At 26.6% G+C, this 13010-nt stretch overlaps 3 protein-coding genes across 4 annotated transcripts; 2 read left to right on the top strand and 1 right to left on the bottom strand.

Annotated features, from left to right (window-relative positions):
- The first annotated feature begins 2724 nt into the window (after positions 1–2724).
- On the top strand, positions 2725–5337 carry LOC132921678 (pyrimidodiazepine synthase-like). Its single transcript, XM_060984837.1, has 7 exons — positions 2725–3011; positions 3119–3179; positions 3252–3357; positions 3429–3648; positions 3869–3998; positions 4879–4997; positions 5105–5337. The coding sequence occupies exons 2-7, from the start codon at positions 3155–3157 to the stop codon at positions 5222–5224; spliced, it is 720 nt and encodes a 239-aa protein (XP_060840820.1). The 5' UTR covers positions 2725–3011; positions 3119–3154; the 3' UTR covers positions 5225–5337.
- Positions 5338–8126: 2789 nt separating this feature from the next.
- On the top strand, positions 8127–9092 carry LOC132921680 (uncharacterized). 2 transcript variants are annotated; one of them, XM_060984839.1, is made up of 2 exons: positions 8127–8340; positions 8428–9092. In XM_060984839.1, the coding sequence occupies exon 2, from the start codon at positions 8464–8466 to the stop codon at positions 8932–8934; it is 471 nt and encodes a 156-aa protein (XP_060840822.1). In that variant the 5' UTR covers positions 8127–8340; positions 8428–8463; the 3' UTR covers positions 8935–9092. The 2 variants fall into 2 exon arrangements, with proteins under 2 accessions (XP_060840822.1, XP_060840821.1); XM_060984838.1 differs by having other exon boundaries at positions 8129–8340; positions 8425–9092.
- Positions 9093–9272: 180 nt separating this feature from the next.
- Positions 9273–12803, bottom strand: LOC132921677 (metallophosphoesterase 1 homolog). The gene is made up of 6 exons (XM_060984836.1): positions 12416–12803; positions 11567–11948; positions 11365–11496; positions 11149–11268; positions 9990–10239; positions 9273–9697 (listed from the first exon to the last, which is right to left on the bottom strand). Exons 1-6 carry the CDS (start codon positions 12478–12480, stop codon positions 9540–9542), a joined length of 1107 nt encoding a protein of 368 aa, XP_060840819.1. The 5' UTR covers positions 12481–12803; the 3' UTR covers positions 9273–9539.
- Positions 12804–13010: the final 207 nt, after the last annotated feature.

Here is a 13010-nt window from a genome sequence, read left to right as displayed (position 1 = left end):
TTTATGTTATTTCTGTTTTAGTGTCTTTAGTCCAACGTATATACGCATAAACTATGGTAAAGCCGTTTTTATAGAGCCAAACCTAGTTTAGGTATCTGATTTGAACATTAGGTAAACATACGATATTTGTACATAAGTTAATAACAATAGTTTTTGTAGTTAATACATAATTATTAAAACATTATACTCTGCGGGAGGACGGAAGGATAAGGTCATAAGGAACACATAATTCATCTTGTTTTGACCTTTTTTCTATAGTGGATAACGATTACAGTTAAAAAATTAAAATATAATGGAATATAGCACATATATGATATGACCCTAAATTGCCTACTCAGAGCGCCGTCCTAGATGAATACGAAATGTTATAATTTATAAATTACCATTACTACATACTCCAAGTTCATCTATACATCATAAATTATTTTTCTTTCGAAACAAATGTTATAGCATATTTTTGAGATTTCAAAAGAGTTATAAATGCAATACACCCATTACAGTGACCCATTCGATATCTTCTACACTGCATAGCGGTACCCACTTACCCACATCTTTTTCTTTGTTTTTTTTCACGATTTAAAGAAAATCTACCAAATAAAATCTATATAAATGTGATATTTTTGTTCTATTTTTATCTCAGAGAGCAAAATTAAAAATGAATACAATGACAAACGACAAACATGGAACTAAATTTGGGAAATAAAGGTATAGATGCAGGCAATTAGGTATATACCATATAGTATTACACTATTACTTATTAAGCATACAAAAATACACAATTTAAATATTAAATTAATTTACGTAGTCTTATTCTATAATTTAAAATATTATGTATAATATATAAAGTACTCCTCTAAAAATTATTCTTCATTACAGCTAATAAGCGTGCAATAATAATTTATTAATAAAGCTAAAATTATTTATACGCTATATAAAATAGAAAAATATACATTTAGTATTTTTAAATATAGGTACGCAACAGTGGCGTAACCAAAGGGGGGCTAAAGGGGCTATAGCCTCCCCCGTTGGCCGTATTTTTTATATTGTTTTGAAATATTTAAATTTAAATATGGAAATTGTCTTACAAATTTTAATTATTTAAAATAGTAAATACGTTAAAGGCAAATCAACGTTAATATGTTATAAGTATTTTTGTTTTTGATTTTCAATAATTCAAGTTAGAAGTATTTAGCTTCCCTTCACTCATAAAAAAATCCTAGCTACACCACTGGTACGCAATAATAGTATAATAGCATGTACAGTGATGATTTATCAATATTTTCAAAGTATCAGAAAGTGAAGCATCTTATAATGTTAAAATGAATTAAATAAAGTTACTTTTATAAAAGATAAATCATTTATTTTATTCTATTAATTATTTATTTTTTATTCTTTTAGTAAATCTACAGTATTTGTAATTTCAAAATTTCTACATAATATTTCTATACATTATATTTTCAACTTATTCTGTCTGTAAACTGTAAATACCGTAAAACAGTAAATTAAAATAGATAATAATATCAAAATAATGAAGTAAAAAATGTCGTAAGGTATGGCAAAATTCATAATAAATGTAAAAGTTTTAAGGTCCCAAGAATAATAATTTTAAATTATGATACAATAATAAACATCGTTATTTATCGTTTAAGAAATCAATTTCTTCTAAATTGAAGTTCAAATTTGTCTATAAAAATAACTGCCTTTATATTTTTACTAAAAATTATGGTTTTAGTATGAATATGAATTACTTATGATGAATCTGTTATTAAATTTTCAAACTGAGATATTAAAAATAAAAGTTTTTATAAATTCTTAATTACAAATTCCATCAAAATTCTAACTTCAAATGGATATAAAAAATTGTGACTATGTTTATTAATATTTTTATACAGATATAAGAACAATTTGTATTCAATTTTTAAGAAATTTGACCCAGCCAATCATTTTTAACCGACATTTAAAAAAAAAACTAAATAAATTTCACATACCTTTAAATAGATTAAAAAGAGTTAAAATATTTTGAAATTTTGATCGTAAATATAAAATGATAATTTCAACATTTAGTGAAATTTTCAAGTATTTACTATTTACGGTTGTTCTCGATTTACGCCAAAAGACAAAATCGATTTTCTTAAAAATTGGATTTACGTAATAATTTCAGTTTTTCTTTAATTTTTTTTTGTCCTGTACTTTTGAAGTACGAATTTATTCAACTTGTTATCTAAAACTACCTTCATTTTTTTAAATTGATTCTTTTTTTACAGCTCCAAAAAGTGTTAATAGATATAAAAAAACGCACACAGTCATTGAAAAATTAATAAATTCATCGCTCTATTCAGAGTTTAAAAAAACATTATGGTTTTGAAAGATAGTAAAAAATAATCAAGTTGATAGAATGACGAACTTTAGTTTCCTGATTTGGTAACAATTTTAGTGATAAATACTCATTAATGTCAATAATATCATTCATTTCCCGTTCGCACACGAAGTGTTATCGCTAATAATTGAATATTTTGTTAATTAGAGACTCATTATTTTGTAACATCCAAGTCATTACTGTATAAACTGTACGTAGCCACGTAAGTTATATAATGCTGAACATTGTTCGTAATACATAAAGATATATTTATACTTAATTAGTTTATTATATATTTATATACTATATTATTATAGTAGGACAGTACTACAGTAGGTATTAGGTATTATTATTAGTATAATATAAGCAAAACGTTTACTGCCACTGAATTCAAGGTCACCTGGTTCAGGCGAATCGAATATAGTGTGATATCGCATACCTGACAACAGGTAACAGCTACGCTACAGCATTATCAACAACAGTCAACAACGGCAACAACATTCTTATTTCTTGCGACTTGTTTTCGGAAGCAGACCGTTGTCCGTTGCTCATCAATACTCAATTATTCAAGTGTCACACGGTGTTAAATCTGGGTTTACGCATAAATCTACGGGCTACGAGTTTGGTGAATTATTCTCCGGGTCGTCAAAAATTAGTAAATACTATTTATATAAATATATATAATTATAGATAGATAAAATTGGTGATGAATTTTTTTTTTTTATATGCTTGTCTTATTTTTGGGTTTGCAATCTTTCAAAGGTGGGAACCCTAGTCACACCTCAGACGGAAACTAAAATGGCCACCAAACACTTGTCCAAAGGTAAGTGTAATGCGATATCACTTCTTGATAATGAATTGAACTAAGCGTTTTACTTTTACATGCATTTTCCAGATTCCGTTGAACCACCAAAGGTGCTAGGCTCATTGCGCTTTTATTCGATGCGATTTTGTCCATATGCGCAGAGGGTCCAGCTGGTGTTGAATGCCAAGGGTACACCGTGAGTAATCCATGATTAGATACCCAATCCACCAGTCTGTTATTAAAACCTTTCATACTGCATCTGAATAGACATGACACGGTGTTCATTAATCTGTCAGAAAAGCCCGAATGGTACTTGACAATCTTCCCGGCTGGTAAGGTTCCGGCTTTGATCTATGATGGTAAATTTCTTTCTGAAAGCCTGATATTGGCAGACTTCCTCGACGAACAGTTCCCTGAGCCGCCTTTGTGGAATAGCAGTCCTCTCCAGAAAATATTAGATAAACTCGTCATAGAGTCTTTTGGAAAAGTAAGCTCATATAGTTTAAATCCACCTTTTAACCAATAATATATGTAACTATAATCTATATTATACAGAACCCATGAAATTAATGATTGTTCGATTTAATTTTCTTAAAATATAATTAATTGTTTCATTCTGTACACTGTAATACTATAATATAGATATATAGTCCTTACTCAACTGGGTAAAATAATTGTGTTTATTGTAAGTACTTTTTAATTTTTAGGTAGGAACAGCATTTTATAAGTTAATCATGACCTCAGAAAAAGTAGAAGAAAAATACTTTGATGAACTCGTTGCTAGTTTAATTCCCATTGAAACAGAATTAGCTGAAAGAGGATCAACATTTTTTGGAGGCAAGTAAATAAATGCAAATATTATTCTATTAATTTTTGTAAATTTCTGAAAAATTTTTTTAAAACAAGTTAATTATTGGTACCTGTTCAGTATATTATTTACACATTATTTATTGATTCAATATGGTGCCTACTCAAATATTAAAATAATATTTTTTAGACTTATAGTTAACTGAATTTTATTGTATAAGATATATGTACTCTTGTACCTAATTTATTTTTTCAAGTATGAAATAATTATTGCTTCACTTTTGTTGCTTTCTGAAATGTTGAATATTATAATTAAACTGCTAATAAGGCTTTATTGTCAATTATTATTTGAATAATATATTAATATGATACCTTATGCAGTTGCCAGTTTGTTTTATCTAGTGGGTGCCCTACTAAAATGACTTTTCATCCGCATGTATTGTCTCCGTCTTGTAAGTGCGCAACACAAAGAATTTATGTTAAACCGTTTTCAATTTTATGTATCATAATGAATTCAGCTCTTTATATAACTATTAAAACATCTGAGGTGTTTTTGAAATATTTTTTTTCAATATTTTTAAAGGAAGTGTGTAAAATATTACAATTCAAAATGTTTATAAAACTAACTTCAAAATAAAAATATTGAGAAAATGTTGGTACTTATAAGTTCAATAGTTGTGAAATTCATTCTAACAAACTATATGAGAACTGCTGAATGTATATTTGCTATAATGTGATTGTAATGCTATACATATGGGAGGAACGTCCTCTTAGGTCTCAATAGATATCGTCATGAATTTTTGAAATGCCTGGGAGGTATTTTTTTTAATAGATAAATAGATAACATATTGAACCTATACTTATTTATTGTAACCACTAATTAATTCATTATTTTTATTTTGATTACCAGGTGACAAGCCCAATATGGTTGACTACATGATATGGCCTTGGTTTGAGCGTTTAGATTCTATTGATCCTTATACTCAGGGAAAGTTTGTTATCCCTTTTAATGACAAATTTCCCAAACTGGTAAGTTTCGAATTAATAATAAAATTGTATTTATGTATTTGAAGTCTTGTATTGTTTTATATTTACTTATACTTTATATTTATTTATTTAATTATATATATTTACAGGCTAAGTGGAAAAATTTAATGATTGTTGATAAGGCTGTTGCACCATACTATCTTACTCCAGAAAAGCACGCCGAACATTTTACAAAAAGAAAAGCTGGATTACCTGCTTATGACATTTAAAACAATCCTTATTGTGTAGGTACTTGAGGCTAAAACATTGCACTTTTCAAACTCAAACATTGTTTTAAAATTTTTATTTATATTTTAATAAATACCGTTATTTTCTAACATAATATATGAAAATAGGTTACTTTGTATTTAATATTTACTAGCTATATCAATTTTTCAGCGATATATGAACATTAAAAATTGTAATTTATAATATTTAACACACTATTAACTTGCTTAAAAATTTAAAACATTGCACTTTTCAAACTCAAACATTGTTTTAATATTTTTTATTTATATTTGAATAAATACCGTTATTTTCTAACATAATATATGGAAATAGGTTACTTTTTTAATATTACTTTGATATAAGCGATTATACAGAAATTGATTAATACTAAATTTTGTTTGAAATGGAGTTTGTAATTTTATTCTATTTTTTTCAATATAATTTTTGCTTAAAATTAAGCTTATTATATTTTACTCAATTAGTTATTATTAATTTTTCTTATTTATTCTGGTTAAATTGTATTCTAGAGATTTAAATAATTAAAGTGTTAATTAATATACTCCTAATTATTCTGTGTTGAAGACTTTACGTTAGATACAATCTGTTTTAAAAGGAATTTAAAATATGTATACATTTCGACTGTGCAAAGACAATGAGCTATTAAAAATGTATAGTTGTTATTGTATTAATATTAATGTACATTTGCAGTTTGCAAGTGGTCCTATGTATTGGATTGAAATATTGAATATTACAATGTCTCATATCCAACACCATTCATTAAGTGTTTATTTAATTGGACAACCAAATGATAATAATAATATTATGAACAGAGAACTTTATCCTGGTAAAGTGGTATGCCTAGTACCAAAGATTATATGCAACAGTATGATAATTTATAATGGTGCGTGCTAGTACCTAAAAAGAAACCTTCTCTTAGTTGTTTATTAAAACTTTCCTGCTTTAACATTCTTATAGAGAGACTGGTGAGACAGGTCACTAAAACATAAATTAAATTAATTTAAGAGGATGTCTATACACTTTTTTTCTGACCCATGCACAACATTTAACATACTACATTTTCTGGGAATATCCTAAAACCAAGCTTTTATTGTTTGCTTTAGTATAAATAGTCAAACATTTCTTGTGTTTATACTTTGTATTTAGTATTTACTAGCTATATCAATTTTTCAGCGATATATGAACATTAAAAATTGTAATTTATAATATTTAACACAATATTAACTTGCTTAAAAATTTAAATACCTAACGTAACAAAACAATTTAATCTCTTTCAGATTTAATATTAATTTAAAATTAACATAACAAGATGGATTCGCCAAAACGTGAATTTGCAATATTGAACGTGGATCAAAGAAAACAAAATTGTGTGCTGATATCCCTCTTAAGATAAATCAATTTTAATGACATCATGACGAAATTAGACAGTATAAATATCATTGTACATAGTGGCGAATTGAATTAAACACTAGACTCATGAGGCTCTAGTGGCGTATTTACGGGGGGGGGATCATTGAGTTTGATCCCCCCCCCCCAAAACTTGAGTTGAGTATTTTTTTTTTATTTAAATCTAAATTAGACGATAGTCAGTGCGCCGTCGAAAGAGTGAGGAGAGTTCGCGAGCGGCAGTCGAGCTGCGGGTAGCTAATGCCTCCAAACTCGCGCGTCCGTGAAAGGGAATATTGTGTTGGTGGTGGCGCCGGTGGCGGTTCACCACAATACCAAGGACGTAAATTTAGATATAAATAGATTATAAATTAGACATAGTATTAAAAATTATTAAGAAATTTATCCAAATATCAAACTTCTGTTAAAAATATTTGTTACATTGCCTGTATCGACTGCAACTCCCGAGAGGAGTTTTTCTAGTTTAAAGAGACTTAAAACTCATCTACGGAATACAATGAATTGAATGAATGAGGTAAGAACATTAAACGTTTAGTTTTTAGTACAATTTTGTTTGGACTTATAATTAATTAAAAATTTCCAGACGACTGAATGGTTTATCGTTACTGTCAGTACATAGGGATATTGATCTATCCGTGGAAGAAGTTGTGGACAAATCGTTTAAAAACATCTAGAAAACTAGATTTTGTTTTATAAAATAAAAAAAAAAATAAAATATTGAATACATAATAAAATACATTGTTGCTTTTATCCATATAATTATAAAATATAAATTATATTAAGTTTTTCAAAACATATTTATTGTAGTTTTATATTTAATTATTTAATCTTAGGGGTGGAAAGTACTGGATAAAATCATATCCCCCCTCATGACAAAATCCTTAATACGCTACTGTGAGGCTGGAGCCTAAAGCGGCAACTTGTAGAGGGCTGAAAATTTGTTATGTTTTTTATTTTTATTCTCAAAAAAGGGGAGAGCAGTAAACACAAATTATGATTAAACATAAATTTTAGTTAGTGTCGTTCAAGTTAGTATGGTATAAACAAATACATAAAATAAGCGTATTAGCGTATAGACGTATAGCGTATTTGCCATTTGGTATAATCAGTAATTACGTACCTATCGTTCAATCGTTGTGTCGTATGATCACTATGAACCACAAGGTCAGTAAATTAATAGATTGTTGTTATCTCTACTCTTATATTCTTATCGAATATAATATACAGTTCTGTGGTACAATTCATTATTTGGTTAAATGGTCTTCCAAAAGTCCAAACACTCCAAACTTTAGCACATTATATTTATTTAAGTAATATGCATTATGTATTTATGTTAAAAAATCAATTAAATAAATTCATGTATAAGATAATTATTGTAAAAGAGAGCAATGACTTAAGAATAAAAAATAATAATCAAACATTTTCGGCATATTTAATAAATTGTTCTGTTTGTGGTTAGGAAAATTTGAAAAGTGATAACTGATAAGTTGACCCAACATATTGTTATTATCCTTCAAAATTAAATCAGAAGTTTGAATGTCTAATTTTAAAAACACTTAAGTAGTAAAGTAGTCCATGGATTTTCGTATTTATTTTGCAAATTGCAACTTTCATTTAAACAAGTTTTAAACCAAAAAAATTGAAATTATTAATACATTTTTAATTTCAATAGTAGCACTGCTCTACAATTTAGGTAAATACTAAATAATCAACTACATGTTACAACTTATAAATTTTTTCTGATAAAGTTTGATTAATTTAAGATTATATTTTTTAGCAGTTTATCTATTGCAAGTAGTAAAAATCATATGCCAAAATGGGCGGATCATCTAGCACCACTCGAACACTAGAAATTGAGAATCCAAATGTGATCACTTTGTCAGACAAGGTTGTCGAAAGACTCCGAGGTCAAGAACAGATAGCACCAGTTGACCAGGGTTCACACATTTTGCCAACGTATGTGCAACCATCTTCTCTGCAAATACAGAAGGTTGTTCAGCAAGAGTTAGAAGCTAATGACAAGAGGTGGGAACAGCGTTTTCACCATGTCAACAACAGTCAAAAAGCTCTTAGCCGCAATGTCGAAATAGAATACAAAAAAACATATGAAAATGTCAAGAAATTATTACCTATAATTAAAGATGGAGTACTGAGTGAAACTACAATAGAAAAAGAAAATGTTTTATTGGATTGTCTAGCCAATAACAAGGGAACCCCGTTGAATTGCACCGACGCTGTCAAAGATTATCAAAAGGTGTTATTTCAATCTACAAATCAAAAACTTTGAACATTGGTAGTTCAATAGAAACTTATACTTAGAAGTTCAAATGTTTCAATGATAATATAAAAAATTATGCTTAAATGTATGATATTTTAATTATACACAATTTACTTTTAAATCATGGTAAGTAGTTCTGTTTAAATGAATAAAAGGCTACTTTGTTATGTTGTTGAATTTTTGTTTATTGATATGATAAATTTATTTTAATCAACTCGGCAGTAAGGAATAAACACAATATTGTAGTTTTCTTCTTAATTAGAAGATATACCTTTAAACAATGTTTTCAATAAAAAGAAAAAGTTATATAAATTTTAATAATAGTTTATTAAATCAATAGTTATAATTTTTATAACAAATACAATTGGTATTATTAATGAAAAAGTAATGATAAATACATATTTAGAAAAAGGATTGTCATAAAAAATGATATCTTATTTACATTTTGAAAAAATTATTAAAGTATATATTTTTGTGCGTCGTTTTATTTAGTTAAGTTTATTTTGTAATACATTATTTTAGTATTCAAAAAATCATCACTTAAAGTTAACCTTATAAGTATATCAATATTATAATTAAATGCAATGTATAATGTGCATTCTATATTTAAATGGTTACATAACCCTGTATATGATTGTTTTGCTATTTCTAGTAATTAAATGTAAGAAATACAAAATAATGCATAATATTAAAACATACAGGTACACATAGAGACAAGCAAATCTTGATGGAAGCCATAAAATAGTGTATGTGACAGAGTGTCTGAATGTATCTGAAAAAATAAAAAATACTAATTAAACAATATAAGTTATGTTTAATTAAATATTCTAAGGCGTTATATAAAGATAAAATTATTTTATACATTAATCTGTATTAGACATAACACCGTAGATATTAGATAAAACATATTTACAAGGTTGTACGCTTTATTTTTTTTTAATTAAAAAAATATTACAACTTAAATTTTACTACAGCAAAGAATACATTCTTAATAAACTAAAATGATAATATTTAGCTACTAAATAAAATAAATTAACAGTAAAAATGACTACTGAATGTCTTACCAATTGTTAATACACCATATCCTACATTATTTGATCCCATTCTATATGAACAGGTTGGCACTATTATTTCACTGACTGAATTGGGTGACTGTTGTCCAAACCTCCATTGAGCACTGGACATTTCATCAAAACTGTTACGTTCAAGCCTTTGAACATATGTATGTTTTCTTTTTTTAATGTCACTAATAAAATTGAAAGATGAATGATCATGAGCTGAGAATATAAATTCACTTTTGAACTCATTAATAACCTGAAATAATGTTTGAATGTTTTATAATTGTCATTGAAATTAAGTTAAATGTATATAATATATAAATGCTTATTAGCAGAGTCGGATTTCCTATTAGGCACTATAGGCAGCTGACTAGGGCCAAAAATGTGTTTTATTAAAAAACATCAGACATATAAAAAAAATTGGAAAATTAATTATTTTATATTTATGAAAAACAATTAATAATGTGCGTATTTTTTTTAAATTTTATATTTTTGTATATCGTATACGGTATATCTATCTATTTTGGTTCATTATAAATATAGAAAACAGTTTTTGATAATATTATATTTAACATGTTGGTAAGAAATAGCATGGCAATTCTAACAATTGAGTTAAGTCTTCTTGTTTCATTATCATAAAAAGATATTATAAAATCATTTACAAATAAAAAAGCAAGACTTCAGCTTTTTAAATTAAAATAGTTAAGTTTAGATGTAGTATAGGTTAGTTGAACATCTGATTTGTATGCCTTGTAATTTGGGTTACAAAAATAAAGTTTTTAATTATAAAAAATATTGTAAATTGTAGTGTATGTTTGTGTTGTAACAATGGTTATAGTTTTGTTTTATTATTAATGTTTATAATTAATACAATTATTATTGTAGGCATGACAATATATATTTTGTCATGATTGTAGGTTTTTATTAAAATTCAGTGGAAATCTATTGACATTTTTGCAAAGTAGGCTAAATAAAATAATCAAAATAAAAACATAGTATAAAAATTCAAATGGATGTACCCTACTATTGTTTATATATTTAATAATTAAAGTAGGTATTTTGGAGAGGATATTGTAACTTGTTCACCTATTATAGGGGTTGTAAATTGTTGGTGCCTATAGCCATAAAAAGATAAATCCGCCTCTGCTTATCAATTATCTAGTACTTTATCTGTGAATTTTGTCCATTTTGTTGTCAAAGGAATATGTGAAAACATAATTTTCATAGTATTTGTTCGATTTGTAGGGTTGATGTTTGTTGGCATTAAATCTATCAGTTGATTTACCTAAATTTAAATTTAATATTAATGATAACAATAAAAAAAAAATACAAATACTTCTAAAAGCATATTTTCAAAATATTCTTAATAATTGTATTGTACCATGACAAATTCTATTTCTTCATTTTCAATTATTCCAGGCGAACCAAAGTAAAGATGAAATCTATCAATTTTTTCACGAATTACAATTTCTTCATCTCCACCAATATCATTATCACCTGGGATAAAAATTACCTAAAAAATAATTAATAATAATAAATACAATTTAAAAATATTAAGAGATTTAAATAAAATAACTACTTACATTCTTAGATGCAAGAGGAACTGTGTTTTTTAAAAAAAATATTTTACTAAATCTATGTAAATATCTTTCAAAAGTTTTTTGATCAGCTAATGATCCTTCATCTATTAAATCACCCATAAATATAACATTATCAGGCTTCACATGCTGCAATGCTCGACCATATGTATTGAATAAATATCGATCACTATCCCAGCGTGCTAATATATTTTCTCTTTCCTCCCCTAATATTTGTGGATCAGCAACTAGTAAGATTGTTTTGCAGAACTTCTCATTACCACAATATAATGTTGGCCATTTACTTGCATACAGTGAATAAACCAACCATTCATTGTAAATTATAGAAGAAGCGAGAAGCAATATCAAATAATAATATGTATATTCACTGAAAAAATAAAATAAAAAAATATCAATGATTAATTTAAGTGAAATAAAAAATTTGCTTAATTGTCATACTGAGTGATTTTTAAGTATATAAATAGTAACAGTAATTTCCCCAATCACTTTCCTAAAAATAATCTATACATTTTAATTGGATTTATAAAAAAAATCTTTCACTTTCTGTTTTGTGCCTATGTTTAAGACTTCAAATTTAAAGTGTTCATTGTATTTATAGATCTTACTTCACATTAACTATTTATTTGAATAATAATAACTAGCATCAAACATCAGCATTTAGAATATGTCTATTAAATACACTTCATTCAATGATTATTATAATTTTTAATTAAATAAGAAAATATGTGTACTATAAAAAATTTATTATTATTATGTGAGTGATAACATATTCAACACTCTAAATCACAATATTATACATTTTGTATACATTCAATTGCATATAAACCAACATACTTTAATTTGTGTTTGATCAATTCAAAAACAGTCTTCAGTCTTGTTAAATAAAACAAATGGAACATTATTATAGTATTAAGATCATTGGAAACAAAAACAAAAAATTATAAACATAAGATGCACTTTTACATATGAAATTTATGTAACAGTTGCCACTACAGTTGACAAGAACGAAATCGAAAAAATATTTGGACACATCGAATAAAAGCAGTTTTCAATTATGGTCTATGTCATGTTTTCAAAAAAAAAAAAAAATATAATTTTTTAGGTACTAAGGTACTTCAGTATTTGTAGCAGTCGTATACTTGTAAGTACAGTAATATTAAAATTAAATATTAATAATACATTATAATATTAGTTAATAGTTATTACTATAAAAGTATTGTAATAAATATTAAATCTTGCTTATCATTTATTATCAACAGAGATATCAGAGAGAAAAATCCACATTGTTTGAAGAGATATCGAGTTGTGGAAGACGTAAATACATATTTACTGTACCGTAACCGTGAGGTGACCCTTATTTGGTAACCAAATAGCGTCACAACGTGATCGGGTATACTTCGACCAATCGGCGGGCTCCACACCCGCCAAT

Source organism: Rhopalosiphum padi, chromosome 2 (genome assembly GCF_020882245.1).
Source record: "Rhopalosiphum padi isolate XX-2018 chromosome 2, ASM2088224v1, whole genome shotgun sequence".
Taxonomy (NCBI): domain Eukaryota; kingdom Metazoa; phylum Arthropoda; class Insecta; order Hemiptera; family Aphididae; genus Rhopalosiphum; species Rhopalosiphum padi.
Note: the sequence above shows the minus strand (reverse complement) of the source record. Positions and strands in the feature narration are given on the sequence as shown.

Excerpts from the sequence above, each read along its gene's own strand:
- LOC132921678 (XM_060984837.1), top strand. The coding sequence starts at position 3,155 with ATGGCCACCAAACACTTGTCCAAAG. Across the intron at positions 3,358-3,428 it reads TTGAATGCCAAGGGTACACC|ACATGACACGGTGTTCATTA; the intron begins GTGAGTAATCCA and ends GCATCTGAATAG. Across the intron at positions 4,998-5,104 it reads ATGACAAATTTCCCAAACTG|GCTAAGTGGAAAAATTTAAT; the intron begins GTAAGTTTCGAA and ends ATATATTTACAG.
- LOC132921680 (XM_060984839.1), top strand. The coding sequence starts at position 8,464 with ATGGGCGGATCATCTAGCACCACTCGAACACTAGAAATTGAGAATCCA.
- LOC132921677 (XM_060984836.1), bottom strand. The coding sequence starts at position 12,480 with ATGTTCCATTTGTTTTATTTAACAAGACTGAAGACTGTTTTTGAATTG. Across the intron at positions 11,949-12,415 it reads TTGATCAAACACAAATTAAA|TGAATATACATATTATTATT; the intron begins GTATGTTGGTTT and ends TTATTTTTTCAG. Across the intron at positions 11,269-11,364 it reads AAGAAATAGAATTTGTCATG|GTAAATCAACTGATAGATTT; the intron begins GTACAATACAAT and ends ATTTAAATTTAG.